This window comes from Dermacentor variabilis, chromosome 6 (assembly GCF_050947875.1).
Source record: "Dermacentor variabilis isolate Ectoservices chromosome 6, ASM5094787v1, whole genome shotgun sequence".
Taxonomy (NCBI): Eukaryota; Metazoa; Arthropoda; class Arachnida; order Ixodida; family Ixodidae; genus Dermacentor; species Dermacentor variabilis.
Window position 1 is genome coordinate 22287991 of NC_134573.1, and position 15032 is coordinate 22303022.

The 15032-nt window shown below is 50.0% G+C and overlaps 1 protein-coding gene and 1 pseudogene across 2 annotated transcripts in view; one reads left to right on the forward strand and one right to left on the reverse strand.

Moving 5' to 3' along the window:
- LOC142584685 (medium-chain acyl-CoA ligase ACSF2, mitochondrial-like) overlaps positions 1-15032 on the forward strand; it is a 390428-nt gene that overhangs the window by 127744 nt on the left and 247652 nt on the right. For both annotated transcript variants that reach the window (XM_075694872.1, XM_075694874.1), the window contains one exon: positions 7446-7496. In XM_075694872.1, coding sequence (XP_075550987.1) covers positions 7446-7496 — 51 coding nt within the window. The remainder of the gene's footprint in view (positions 1-7445; positions 7497-15032) is intronic.
- LOC142586426 (U2 spliceosomal RNA) lies at positions 6430-6610 on the reverse strand (annotated as a pseudogene).

Consider the following 15032-nt stretch of genomic DNA (forward strand, 5'->3'; position numbering starts at 1 on the left):
ACACCACATACTTCGGAGTATCGCACCCACGCCTTCTTAGTAAGCATTTCAATGCACGCGCGGGGCAGAGAATGCGCAGGGGTTCCTACAAAAAGCTGTCGGAGGGTCCCGGTGGCGCCGACAACAAAAAGGCAATAATCGTTAAACCTGCTTTTTACCCTTTTCGGGCGCTTGCCCGAGTGGCCGCTAATAACCGTCTTGCTCGTCGGGTCCATTTACTACGACCCTTTGGGGCCCGTTGATCGGTGCTTCGCCGAATCGAATAACGCCATACCGTGACACTTAGTAATTGCCCAGGCCTGAATGGCCTGCACTACCGCAGCTACATTGCATTGAACGGAAAAATTGGAGATGTGGAGGAGGAGCAGATTGTCAAGGCGGGAGACGCACTCCACGAGGGGTAAAGTTTAATCAATGGGCAGAGTGGCCTTAGCTACGGTAGCGGGGGCAGTACTCGATGTGGGGACCGTCCGAGGGCCGTCTGGGTAGGGACGGGGGGCCGGGCGCCTGCCAAGTGCGCTGTTGCAGGGATGCAACTTGCTTGGTCAGTAATGCAATTTTCCGGTCAAGATCCGCGCTCTGCTTGCGGAGGGCCGGAAGTTCAGGGGAGGGAGGGGCAGCAGAGGGGGAGGGAGAGAGGCTTGGGAGCAGCAATTCCTGCCCAACCACTTACATTTGGTGGTGCCGTAGAGGCATCGAGCGGCGGAAATTGTTGAGTTTCGGCCGGGGCCCGGGAGCCAGACTGTTCTCGCGGGTGCCCTTCTTGCCGTGGAGTGGTGATGGCGTGAGCCCTCGAGGATGTGCCGAGGGCAACATGGGCTTCCTATATACCAGTGCAGCCTCTGTCCCCGGTCTCGTGGGCACCGTGGCAGAGGAGGCACTTGGGGTGGCAATCGTGGTCAGTGAGGCCTTCGGGAGCGAAGCTCCCACACTGGGTATAGCGGTATGGGATGGAGTGGGGGCGCACAGACGGCCGGTGGCCTATGATGCCGCGCTGAGAGCAGGCCGTGATTGTCTTTTTATACGGTCGAACGTACATAGCCACGCAGTGGTAAAAGAGGAAGTGGGGGAGCTTCGTGCCCTCGAAGGTAACAACCGCCGCGGTGGAGTCGCCGAGTTTGCGAACCCCAAGGGTGGTCTCTTGGGGCCAGTGAAGTTCTGACTTGATCTTTTGAGGGGGTTTTTCTGGGTTGATCGTGATAACTCCCCTGCAAGTTTCCCCGGAAGGCTTGGCGTTACCTCGGACGGGTACCTGCTGGTCCCTCACCGGCAGCTGGAAATTTCCGAGGAGTTTTTGAGCCTTGGGCAGCACGGTGGGGCTGCAGATGATGATGTCCTCGTCCCAGATCGGCTACACTTGGACCAAAGTCCAAGTGTAGCCGGTCGAGTCTCCCAGGTAAGCCCGGATTGCGCCGCCCAGACGATCAGCCCACGAGAAGGTTCGGAGCTTGCAAGGAACGCGAGGCTTGAAAACCACGATGTAGTTGTCCCGGGAGAGGCGAGGAGTTGGATGCGGACGCCACTTGGATTGCTTCGCCGACGGCGAGGAAGCAGGGGCGAGCGCGGCGTCTGTGGGACGTTGCGCATGTGTGCCTTGCGCAGCTGCGGAATGGCGGTCAGCTGCGGCGTCTCGGTGCAGGGACGCGGGCTTGGTTTTCGCTTGCTCGCGTTTCCAGACATTGACCATATCTTCGAGGTATTCGTTCTCCGAGGGCATAAGTCCGTCGGTGGACGAAGTCTGCATCCTAAGCACTTGCAATGAGGTAGAGTCGTAGCCCGTAAACACAGTGGCTGCCGCTATGGTCGGGCTAAAAGGCGCGACGAGAGGCGCTAGGCGTAATGAGACTAGGCCTAGCGAGGCGGCGTGGTAGCAGGGAGGGAAAACTGTCTTTCAAAGTGCCGAAAATGGGCTCACCTGGACGAGAGTGGCGTCCGGGTAAAGCACAGAACTTGGTGATCGCTATAAAACCGCTTGTGTGGGGGATGGTGGTGATGGTCTGCAGGAATGCGCGATCATCCGCGGAGCAAGCGCGAAGAACGTCCGACGCCGCCGAGCGCTCGTAACGCTCCCGGAATGTTCAGCGAGCGCACTGCGTGCACGACAGAAGATCCTGACGACGTCTAGTTGTTGTATTTTAAACCCCGACACACGGTTCACTTTACTCATACGCCAAACGAGCATGTTTGCACTGTATTGCTTTCTCGTTATCGAGCGTGCACTTTCTGCTCTTGCAGCACAAGTCGCAAGCTGTTCACTCTGTAGCGTTGCACAGCAGATCCTACCTAATGTCGACACGGCAGCGTTGGATTGTTTTCAAAGCCTTACTCATGTAAGTGTGTTTTAGCTATCGGACGTCGCATTTTTATTGCTTTCGGCAACTAGCGCCTGTCATCGCAAATACATTCCTATATCTGGCGAGAAGTTTCTGTGGTAGTGTAGCGAAGGCGACGTGGGCGGAGCCTATACACAAGCATTACTGCGCAACGTAGTCAGAAGCTTTGGCTCGAGGTTTCGGTTTCCGGTTTTCGGTTGCGCCAGTGCTTTCCGCAAATGGGCGTTTTCGATTACTGCTTTCGTGCATGCTTGTGGTAGATAGATATTAGCCGTGTTAAAGCACTGTAAAGATTAATCATCATATTTATGAAAGGCGGATATATATATTTTATACATGAATACTTAAATATTGGTTGTTCGCGAGCAACCACTTTGAGAAGTGCTTTAAGAAATCGCCGTTGTAGCTATGTACGAACTCAATTTCAGTTGAACTCTTATGTAAAATACACTATATCTGTAACTATTGTAAAATACCTCCGACTATGCGCTTTGCCGCGCAATCCACAAGGCTGCCGCGCTACGACATGCCTTGCGATGTGTTTCATTGCAAGGAGCAAAGTCAACGTTTTTATTTATACAAACTTTCTTTCCAGTTGATTGCAGCATTCCAGAGCTATTCATAACTATTCCCGCAACTGCTATGTCCGCCATCAAAATGCACATGCCCTACACCCACCAAGACTGCTTACAGCTATGCGTTGCTTAACGCAAGCTGGCGGGTTCGATAACTGCGGCCAAATATCTATGTGGGCAAAATGTAAGAGCGGCCGTACAGTAAATTTCGTGCACGTGAAATAATGCATTCGTTCACGTATTTTCAAGCTCGCTTGGTTAAGCCTGAGTGGAAGCTTTCAAAATTAATAGAAATACATGAAGTGGCACACATTATTCGAAGGTGGAGCTCTACACTGTTCCTTGGGCTCGTACTGTAGTTCTGGCACGTAAACAATCACAGTCAATTATTTCATATGCCCAAGCGCCAGGCAGAATGTTTCAGAGGCTTCTATTACAGTGCCCGCAGTCACAGCGGCTTCTTGTGATCGGCTGTTCCGGAGACGCGGTCTGTGCGAATGATCCGGCCATCACCTGCCAGAATAGGATCGGAGTCAGCGCACGTTACTCTCCTTTCCTTGTTTGCGCCCAGGGTGTGCGTGCGTTTCCGACCTAGTTACCCTTTTAGGGAAAGGAAAACCTACCTCCTGATTGGTGGGACCTGATGTCATCGGTCTCCTGACACCTTATTGCTGGGACGTGATATCAATGGTCTCCAGACACCGGATTGGGGGAAATAACTGAACAATGATCACGCAAGGCATAAAAGGAGCAGCTGATGGCAGGAGTGATTGGCGGCTACCACTTCATCATCAGCTTTTCTGTATTACTTTGCATTTTCCTGAACATGTGTAAATATATACGTGTTTGTCAAACGTGTTGAATATCCCGCCCAGCCTCACGTTCACTTACCCCTCCACGAGGAAAGGGGATCCCACGTGTTGGAACCCACAGTCGCAACAGGCTCGTCATTCCTCTCATCTCTCTATCACTGGCATAACTATCGCTGCTCGTATTTGATACGAGTGAAATCTCAAGCATGTCGTGGTTTACATCAATGATGCTGCCACGCTACCAGAATTCGTATTCGATGCTCTGAATATGAGAACACGCCATAAGCCACTTGTCTGCCCTTACAAAATTGATGCTTTGCCGCAGCAACTTTTCGAGAGCTGCTAGGGCGAGTGCAGTATTGTTAGCTGCTACATAACCTTTCACCTAGCTCTAAATAAGTTCGATCAAATTTAACTCGCAGTGATATGAATGAAGCTTCACGACGTCGTGATCGACAGCCTTAGCAATCACATCCACGCAATAGGCCGAAAACACCTTCTTGTGTTGGCTGACGAGCTCCAGCAACTCTGGCTTTAATTAGCTCTGAGAAAACGTGATGCCTTTCTCGGTTTGTCAAGAGTAAATGTCAACCTTTCATGCTGATGGTGTCGACACTGTCTCGAGGTCAACATGTGGTAGAATGCATTGTGCATTAGTATAATGATGCGTGCTTTGATGTTTGATAGCAGGTGCTTAAAGAACCACTTCTTGAACGGTGGCTCATCCATTTTTTTGTGGTAGTCACCAGCACCTTTCGCTGCTCGGAAGACGAAGCAAGCGCTAATTACGAAGCCATCCTCGCTACCGCCGTGCTACAGGATGTGCCGGCCACCTTTCCCGCGGGCTGCTCGAACGCCTGTTGTCAGACCTTCCCGAAAAGCATCCTCGCACGCAACGACGTTCACGCCCTCCCAGATCTTTTCCTTGGTATGTCCAGCGTTGACACAAATTTCGTGAAAGTAGTATATGTACCTGCAAAAAAGAAACAAACAACGAAAAGAATTGAAGGATGTCGTCAGGCATACGCTGATCGCACTTTCTCAAGACGGCCGAAGGAGTGAGTGAATTGGTACTGCTCAGGTATTATGATTAGGCAATATTCAGGCACCGCGTGTTCGCGAGACGAAATAAGCGAAGCATGGTATTCTTGCGCAGCGTACAAACGCTGGTCAGGTGATTGGCGTGAGCTGCACAGCGGGCATCGAAATGCGTTGACTTGTGACATGCGGCCACAAAAAACGGCGCCACTTGCAACGCTAACCTTACCGTCCGTTCCGCGAGGATAAACAACGTACCAAACTGTCAAGCAACAACGCTTCCGTGAGGAGCGATAGTTGGGCGCTACCCACTTTTTACGCTAACAATTACAGCCAAACGCAGTTCGTGCCTTTTGCGTCTCGGAAAAATATTTTTACGGAACCATTAAAGGTTAACGTTTACGGGGTGGTAAAAATCCCTTATTCTTCCATACACAATAAAACTTGTAAAAAGGGCCGATTATCGCACATACCGCTTTTGAGTGCAAAGTTGCCGAATGGTACGCAGTTACTGCCGCCGCCACACGATGATGTCGTTTCTCTCGAGGACAGCAGAGTTTTTTTTCCGTTTGCGAAAAGAGAACTCAGTGTCGTTGAGCAGTCTTTTCAATGTACGTGCACACATTCTAGGCATATCCATCAGTGGTCACATGGCAAGCAAGGTTCGAGGCTGTCAGAAATTCATTTCGTAATTAACACTGGTGCCCTTTTCTTCGTAGAGCGGCTAGGAAGAAACTGTCGGGCAGTTGCAGTCACGTTCTTCCGGTTATGGCAGTGGTGTGTGCGGCTGGGAGACGTGGCCGTTGGCGCTTCGGTGACTTCAAGGTGCCACACTGCACGTCGAGCTTAATTCGGTACACAGTATACGTTCCGACATGCGTCTGTGATAGCCAGCTGAGGGTCGCTTTTGCGTCCTTGTGCGTAAACGCTGTACACAACTTTCTTGGCCTGCAGACAGCTTTTCCTTCGACAAATCTCGCCACAGACGACAGGCGGCTGGGCTCACAGAACGCTGTGGACGTGCGTCAGCAGGCGACGTTCACGTGCTGCAACCCGGACACGCTATATTCGTGTAAAGGTGATGCAAAAGAGATACGGACGCCAGAAAATCGCAAAGCATGGAATAGCGTGAAACGAAATTTCTTCAACACGGCAAAGTTTTTCTTCCTGATTATTAAACTATCCCGCGTTAAAGAGCAGCAAGTTACTGCAATATTTTTATTTCACCTGTATAACGTAAATATTATTTCGCTAGGGAACAACATGCAAGGGCGTAGCAAAACAGGTGTTACTCGGCTCCGTCGCCTTGGCTGCACTGCTACAGAAAATTTTCGCCCGGTAATGTGCCGCGCATGACGTTGCAACGCCAAGGTGTACCCGGCTACGAAGCACACACTAGTGGTGAGAATGTTTCTTGCACAGCATGCCAGTCGAGCAGGATAACCTAAACCATTAGTACAGGGGAACCGCTATGTTGCAATGATCATGAGTGAGCGCTTGAAACATTTAGTGTAAGATATCAATTGATTTATTTTCTACTATTAGATTTGCCACATGCGTAGGAGAAAACTTCTCTGAGCAAATTTTCTTTACAGGGAACCTGTATATATAACTTAGTTTTTCAAAAAATTGTGTGTGTCCATCCAGCCGCGTAGATCGAGAATTTCTCCCAATACATGGGCCAATCCCTAAAATAGCGCAATACCGGGCCGACCCGCGGCAGAGGTGAAGCAGCCTTTAAGCACTCCTCCGACATGGAAACATAAGTTTAATATGTTTAGGTCCAAGTACCACCCATATAAGATATTGACCTGATAAGAACAGATACTACGCTTTCACCTGCGTCGGCCATATCTGCGTTCTAACCGCCCTCGCTTTGTCGGCGTTCCAAGCACTTGACTCTCTCCTTTCTCTTTCCTTCCACTCTCCCGTGGTGACGTTCTCGTAAGCGTGCTGCCCGCGATGACCGCGAGGCGGACATAAACGCGAATCGTGCATGTGGCCCGGATCCTGCAAACTTGGAAAGTTTCACCTGAACAACGACCAAGTTTCAGGGGGAGTTTGTGGGGAACCAACTTCGTGTGGCCTGTGTTGTGTGTGACCGCTTCTGGTATTCGAGTGATCTCACAACCATCAGTGCACTGCGGGACGTCGACCAACGCATGATCACCTTGGCTACTTTGAAGCAGTGTGTGCACTGGAAGTGCGGTGAGGTGCGTGTGTAATATGCGTGCCGGGATATGTTAGTAGAAGGTGTCGTGCCGCGTTTTGCAATAATACAGGGGTATGCATGCGCCCTGGTATGTCATCACCTTCCAAGGCTCAACATCGCGTAAGGGCGACTAGTCGCGCCTCGCGTGCCATTGATGTGCATACGGAATTTGACGCACAGCAATGGGCAGTTCGCCATTAAAGGGCCCACATACGCAGCTTTCTTGGTCATCCACGATCACGGAATGAAATGGCACTGAATATTTTTCACGCTTAAGTAACACAACGAAACCTTTCAACTAATAAAAAAAGATGTGCCTAGAAAGGCCATTTCTATAGCGATTGGAGAAATTCCAATGACAGCCTTAATTACAAAACACTCGACTAGCCCCTTGCGAAAGTACTCTCCGAGTGTATATTCACTACAATATTGTTCTTTTGACCACAACAACGATCACGCACGTTTACTATTTCAGGTACCCTGCCCTCAAGTACATCATCTCGTTGGACAACACAGCTGATGACAGGTGAGACGCTCATGGCTTCCATGTACTTGCATTCATGTTGCACCACTCACTAACAGGTAGCGTAGGTTAATTATTGGTTCTTTTTTTATGCCCAGGAAATTCGGGGCTTGTGACCGTCTGTATAATTTCATCTCAATATGTCAGCTAAACTTAATGGCCAGCAGCTTGTTCAGTTGAACTGGTTGGTACATCTTGTCGAACAGCTGATCTATGTAGCCGCACAACAGAAGATGCACCTAGTACCAATGCACAGGATGTTTAAAAGTGATATTTCCAAAGGCTGCCCGAATTTCAACAGCTATCACTGAGCAACGTCGAGAAGGTGCCCTGTAACTAATATGGGTATTTACGGCACGTATTCGCACCTTTCCTGCTGCGTTAAAGCAGTGCATACTTCCTGACATAATTCCTGCGAAAGTGCCGTAAATACTTATTTTAACAAAAGTATGTACGCTCTCGACATCGCTAACTTAATGTTATTAAAGCACGTACGGGAGACCTTTTGATGTATAGATATTTTTATAAATGGTGACCGCAGCGTTACGGTGGTGTGCTGCGGTGTAGTCTGGAGATAACAGGAGCGGAGATGTTAAAACTTCCTCGTCCTGATCATTGTATAAAAAGGAAAGTTGACTCCATTCGAGTTCATATTGTCACGCGGCATCAAATAGATGAAAACCAAGGAAATATGTATATACGGACAATTTACAGAAACAGCGAAGATTACAACTCTTGCAAGTGCGGTGGTAAAAGGTACTTCAATAGATTCCCCGCGCGAACTGTCCACACAATGTCTAACCCCCCTCCTCCCCCCTCCCCCCCTCCCTATCGCAGACGCATGCACTGTAGCTTAAAGGAGGCGACGTATATGCGCTTTCCAGCCATAGAGCAAGGCCGCCTTGCAGGGATGCTTTTCTTACGCACGGCGCAGCACCATAGTTAGCGGCCCGTCTCCCGACTCTGAGGATTTGCCCTTTGAGCGAAGGACTCTGCCTAGGCATCTGTCTCTCATTTGGCGCCTCAGTCTTGGGCGGCCATTCAGTATCAGTTCCGTCTCGTTCGGAAAGACTTCTCCGAGGCCTGAGCCAGGCAGACGAGACCGTGAGTTTTGTGTACCGCTGTGAACACGCGACTAGTAAATTCCCGGTAAGCGCTGAAAGGTTTTATTTCTTCTAATTTGTTTTTTTCTTTCCACGCTACATTTAAGTATTGTTCAAGTTCGCCGAAAATGTATCGCATATCTAGCCGCGTCCGTGGCTGCATGCATGCGGTTGTCTCCGAAACCATGTTGTTAGAACCATAGAGGAACACGATGCCGTGTCACCTGCTGCGATCATCAAAGCCCCTATTGCGCGGAAAATTTCAAGCATGTTTTCTAGAATTTGAGATATACAAAATTGACATTGAATGACTCGAAGTGATCGCATCCTGCACGATATTATTATTTTTAACGGGAGTTGGACTCGGCTGTATAGTTTTCGTCTAGCCGAATTCACGACCGCCTGTGTAAGTGCGGTCATCGGTACGCCTGTAGGGTTTACCTAGCCGACTTGACGGCCGTCCGCGCCCGTGCGATTCCGGAATTACGAGGCCAGAACCATTTAGAAATCGTTCTATTTGGGTTACCCATCGCGATAAGGAAAACACTTCTCTCGTGAATAAATCAAAGTTTTTAGGCATGTAGGGCCCTCGAGGCTCTACTTGTCGGCGAGGACGCAGCCTCGCCGCCTGTGGGATTATCTGACTGAGCTATGTCGAATGCTCTGTTACCATAGTCGGAAGTTCCCATTCTGCTATAAGAGTTTTTTTTGCGCGCTAGTGAGCTTGAAATTCACCTCCTCCAGTGCACAACATCTGCAGTCTTGGAGTGACGCCTGTCACCGGCAAAAGATGCCGAGAACAAGTGGGGCTATACTAATCCAGGTACAACCAAATTAGAAAGGCCCACAAAGCTTCAACAAGACATTCCTTCACCAGAACAGGAATTGGCCTCCCTGGTGCAGTATTCGGCCACCCCCTCCCAAATGGCTAACTAAAAAACCCAATGGCCCTCAGTCCCCAGCAGCTGCGGAGCACCTGACCAAGGCGCTGGTCAGACCTGTAACGCCGCCGAGGGTGCTAAGAATCTCTGGGTCCGGACAAGCTGCCAATGGGAACTCACCCTTGCAACGTTTAACCCTCAAGGCTTCCCGAGTGAGGCTAGCTTAGCAGGATTCTTTGAGGAGCTATCAGACATTGCTTGGGCTATTATATGCTTTAGTGAGACTAGAAGAAATGGTGAGGCTTGTACATTGCTGAATAGCGGACATGTCCCCTGCTATAGAGGTCTCCTAGGTAAGAAGCAATACGGGGTAGAAGTCCTAATCCATAAGGACACAGTGGGCAACATTGACGAATTCTACAGCATTAATGAGAGGGTAGCTGTCGTCGTAATGAAACTTAATAAGAGTTATAGATTAACGGTAGTGCAAGCCTACGCTCCAACATCCAGTCACGATAATGAGGAAGTAGATAAATCTTATGAAGATGTTGAACTAGCGTTGAGAAAAGTGCAAACTCAGTATACTGTAGTAATGGGTGACCAATGCAAAAGTGGGGGGAAAAGCAGGCTAGTGAACAAGCAATTGGTCACTACGGCGTTGATTCTAGGAAGGCTAGAGGGGAGATGCTGGTAGAATTCGGAGAAAGGAACTAGCTTCGAGTAATGAACACCTTTTTTTAGGAAGCGTAGCAACAGAAAGTGGACCTCGAAAAGCCCTACTGGTGAAACAATAATTGAAATTGACTTCATACTTTCTGCTGATACCAGCATAGTGCAGGATGTGGAAGTGATAGGTAGTGTAAAGGGCAGTGACGATAGGTTAGTGATGGCTAGCGTTCAGCTCAATTTCAAGAGAGAAAGAGCAAAATTGGTCGAGAAGAAACAGGTCAGCCTAGCGGCAGTAAGGGTAAAAGTAGAGAAATTCAGGCTGGTATACCTGCAAACGAATATGCAGCCTTAGAACAGAGAGATGATGATGACATAAAGCTAATGAATGAAACCGTAACTAGGTTTGTTTCAGAAGTAGCAACTGACGTGGGAGGCAAGGCACCAAGGCAACCACTAAGGAAGCTCTCCCAAGTAACGAAAGACCTGTTAAAGAAACGAGGAAAAATGAAAGTGTCCAACTCAACAGCTAAGCTAGGACTCGCGGAGCTTTCACAATTGATCAACAAACCGAAAATAAGTGATATTCAAAACTAGAACGTGAGAACGACTAAAGAAGCGGTAAAAAGGGTGGCAGCCTGATATGTGTGAGAATTAAATTTGGCATAGGACAAACCAAGATGTATTCACTGAAAGATAAGCAGGGTAATATCATCAGCAATCTCGCTGGTATAGTAAAAGCAGCCGAATAATTCTATACTGACCTGTACAGTACCCAGAGGAGGCAGGATATCTCCATTGGAAACAGTAATGAACAGGATACAGAAACTCCTCCTATAAGTGGCTATGATGTTCAAAGGGCCTTGCGATACATGAAACTCGAAAAGCGGCAGGAGAAGATTGAATAACAGTCAATTTAATGAATGTTGGGGGAGACAAAATGCTTGAAAAACTAGCGGCCCTTTATACGAACTTTCTGTCGACTCCAAGCGTCCCACAGAACTGGAAGCATGCCAACATTATACTAATCCACAAAAAGGGAGACGTTAAAAATTGAAAAATTATAGGCCCATTAGCTTACTCCCAGTACAATGTAAAATATTCACCAAAATAATCTCCACAAAAATAAGGCCAACACTGGCCTTTAGTCAACCAAGGAAACAGGCTGGATTCGGGAAGGGATACTCTACAATGGATCACATCCATGTCATTTATCAGGTAATCGCAGAGGCCTACATGTCATGTATGCCCATGCCATGTAGACCTCTGCCGGCGCCTCTCCCGACCCATTCCCAACATGGGCCAACGGAAGCCCATGCTGCATCTTGGACCGCACCGAGAGCTAATCCTTGGAGGACGCCTGACGATCGCCCCATCTGTTATTCCTGCTGCGCTCTTGGAGACGCCGCGATATTGCCGCCGTCGCCCTCAAGCGTTCGGCGACGCCTCTCGGCCGTTCCAGTAGGACCGCCAGCCGTTCCGCGAACACGGCGTTCCTTCCCCCAATTGCATGATCGTGCTGATCTCCCAGAATTTCCGTCGCGTAACTCGGGTCGCCGACTCTCGCTCTCGCGAATGTGTCGGCGACGCGCACCATTCCACCACAAAAACTGAACATCGCAGTTCAAGAGGCAAGAACTGAGCCCGTTCAAATTGTCTAAGTCTTCGCGCCTATCCAGCTGACGTAGTGGAAATTTCTGTAGAAGGTGTTTCTATATTCGCTATTTTGAATAGCGGCACAGCCATTTCTATCATAGCCACGAAACTGTGCAGTTCACTCTGCAAGGTGACCGCGCTGCTTTCTGGACTGTCACTTCGTACGGCAAGCGCGCAGCACGTCACTCCTCACGCAGCCTGTACTGTACGTGTGCTTATTCAGGGCATTGTTTATATCGTCAAGTGCATAGTTCTTCCCGCCTGCTTGCATAACGTCATCCTCGGATTGAACTTCTTATCGCGTATAGGGCCTAATCGACTGAGCACGCGTGTAATTTGCACCTCTAAGGGACGCACCATAGTACGAAGGTCGTGATCGCCTTCTAAACTTGTCGTTCGCGAGGGCACAGATATTCGGCCTGGCTCCTTTGCCCTCGTTCCCGTATCCTTCGATGTCATCACTGATGCAACGGTTCTCTTCACGCCGTCCTACGTCTTCATGAGCCGCAAAGCTCTACCACTACCCTTCGCAACGCTTCAACTCGGCGGCAGCTGCGGCAATATGTACTTCTAAAATCTCCTCTGTCTGCGTATCACGTTGCTGGTTGGTGAATGCCTTGGCTTCGTGGAACACCTCGACTCTTCGTCTTTGATTGACGTCTTTAAAAACTCCTTTGATGTCGACTCCAGCTAACCATCCGTGATTTAGGCGCTTGAGGAGACCTCCAGGGATACGTGGCCGAGTGCGATCGCAGGTACCCTCACACTTGCCGAGTGCGCCGACCTTCATGATCTCGCACACCACTTAAAAAGTTCAATCGACGTTTCACAACCTCAAATCGGCCGTGCATTGGAAGTGCAGCACTACATTGACACCAGTTCGCATCAGCCGTTACCTCAACGACCAGACCGCATCTCTGCCGAAGAGCGTCGTGTCACAGCCGCTCATGTCGTTATTCAACCTTCGCACAGTCCCTGAGCACCTGCTGTTGTTCTCGTTTTACAAGAAGGACGGGTCGATTCGTCTTCGCGTCGGCTATTGTCGGTAAACAAAGTAACAAGCGAAGACGTCTATCCTTTCTGCCGCATCGACGACGCCCTCGAAAGTCTTCACTGGGCAGAATTCTTCTAGTTCCTCGACTTGCGTTCAGGTTACTAGCAGGTGCCGATGGCTGCGGCCGATCACCAGAAAACCACATTTATTACGCCTCACGGCTTATATGAATTTAACGTGATGCCTTTCAAGCTTTGCAACACCCCTGCCACATTTGAACGACTCATGTACAGCACGCTGCGCGGAGTTAAGTGGCCTGTATGTCCGGGTTACCTCCACAACGTCGTGGTTTTGTCGTCTGAATTTCTGACTGAACTGCTCCACCTCAGACATGTTTTGACCTGTCACACGAACGCTGGCCTCCAATTGAACCTCAAAAAGTGCCGCTTCGCCTCTCGGGAGCTCACCATCTCGGACCACGTTGCGTCCAAGCACGGCGTTCTGCCAGATCCTGCAAAACTGCGAGCAGTCGCTGAGTTTCCGAAGCCTAAGACCATCAAATAACTCCAAAGCTTCGTGAGCCTATGCTCATATTTCCGGCGCTTTGTTCGGAATTTCGCGTCGATCATGACTGTATTGACTCAGCTTCTACCCGGTGACGGCGACCTCTGTCCCCTGCATGCGACTCCGCGTTTGCTACGCTGTGTCGTCTTCTCACCTCTCCACCTATTCTTCACCATTTAGACCCGTCAGCTGCAACTGAGGTACATACACACGCCAGCGGGGTCGGTCTCAGCGCCGTCCTCGCCCAACGAAAGCCCGGCTATTCCGAATACATAGTCACCTATACGAGTCGCACGCTGACGAAGCCTGAGGCTAATTACAGTGTGACCGAAAAAGAGTGCTTGGCTTTAGTATGGACACCATGGCAAGTACCCACCATACCTGTACGGGCGACCGTTTGACTTGGTCACAGACCACCACCCGCTTTGATGGCTCGCCAACATGAAAGATCGCACTGTCCGCCTGACCGCTTGGGCACTACGCATCCAAGGGTACGATGTTCGCGTCGTATACCGCAGCGGGCGCATACACTCAGACACAGACGCCCTATCCCGTCCACCGTTACCTCAAGACTCGGCTTGCGGAACAACTTGCGCAAACGCCGTGTCATCTCTCAACATGGACTCCTTTGCCACCGCACAGCGTCGTGATCCATGGATCGCTTGTTTTTTCGACTATCTATCTGGCTCATCGTCCATCCCTGTATCCCGAACCCTCCAAGGCCAAGCAGTTCATTTCGCCATTCCTGACCAGCTGCTGCAGCAACGCAATTACGCTACTAAAGGCCGTAGGTGGCTTCCGGTGACTCCCCATAGCTTAAGGTCATAAATATCTTTCCGCAACAATCCGCTGTGTGGCCACGCCGGAGTTTTCAAGATGTACGAACGAATTCGCCGCCGCCACTGCTGGCATGTCATGTGTAATTTTGCACAAAAATTTCCTCGGTGCTGTCGTGACTGTCAGCACCGCAAATCTCCGTCTATACCCCTATCTAGTGCCTTGCAGCCGCTGGCGTGCCCTGTCACACCCTTCGATCGCGTCGGCATCGACATATACGGCCCACTTCCTACGACACCACACGGCAGTCGGTGGATCGTAGTTGCTGTTGACCATCTGACTTGATACACCGAAACTGCTGCTTCACCAAGTGCTATCACCCGGAATGTAGCCTCTTTCATCCTACGTCTCTTCGTCCTTCGACACGGCAGACCTCGAGAACTCTTCAGCCATAGAGGCCGCACCTTCCTGTCCGAAGAAGTCAAAAGTTTCCTTTCGGAATTCCACATTATTCATCGGACAAGCACGGCATACTACCCCTAGACTAACGGGATCACAGGGCGATTTAACCGTACACTTGATGTCATGCTCTCGATGTACGCGGCATCTGATCATAACTGGGACTGTATCCTTCCATTCATCACGTTCGCGTAAAATACCGCGATGCAGGCCATTACGAGATTTTCACCTTCCTTCCTCCTCTATGGTCGCGAGCCTACGCCTACCATCGACACGCTCCTGCCATAACATCCTTACGCCTCCGAGTGTCTACCTATGTCCAACGTCGCCCGACAAGCCGAAGAATGCCGCCAACTCGCGCCCACATTTACGGCACAGCAACAGAAGCTCCAGGAAGAACACGGCACCGACTCGCTTCCAAACACCACCTACGCTCCAG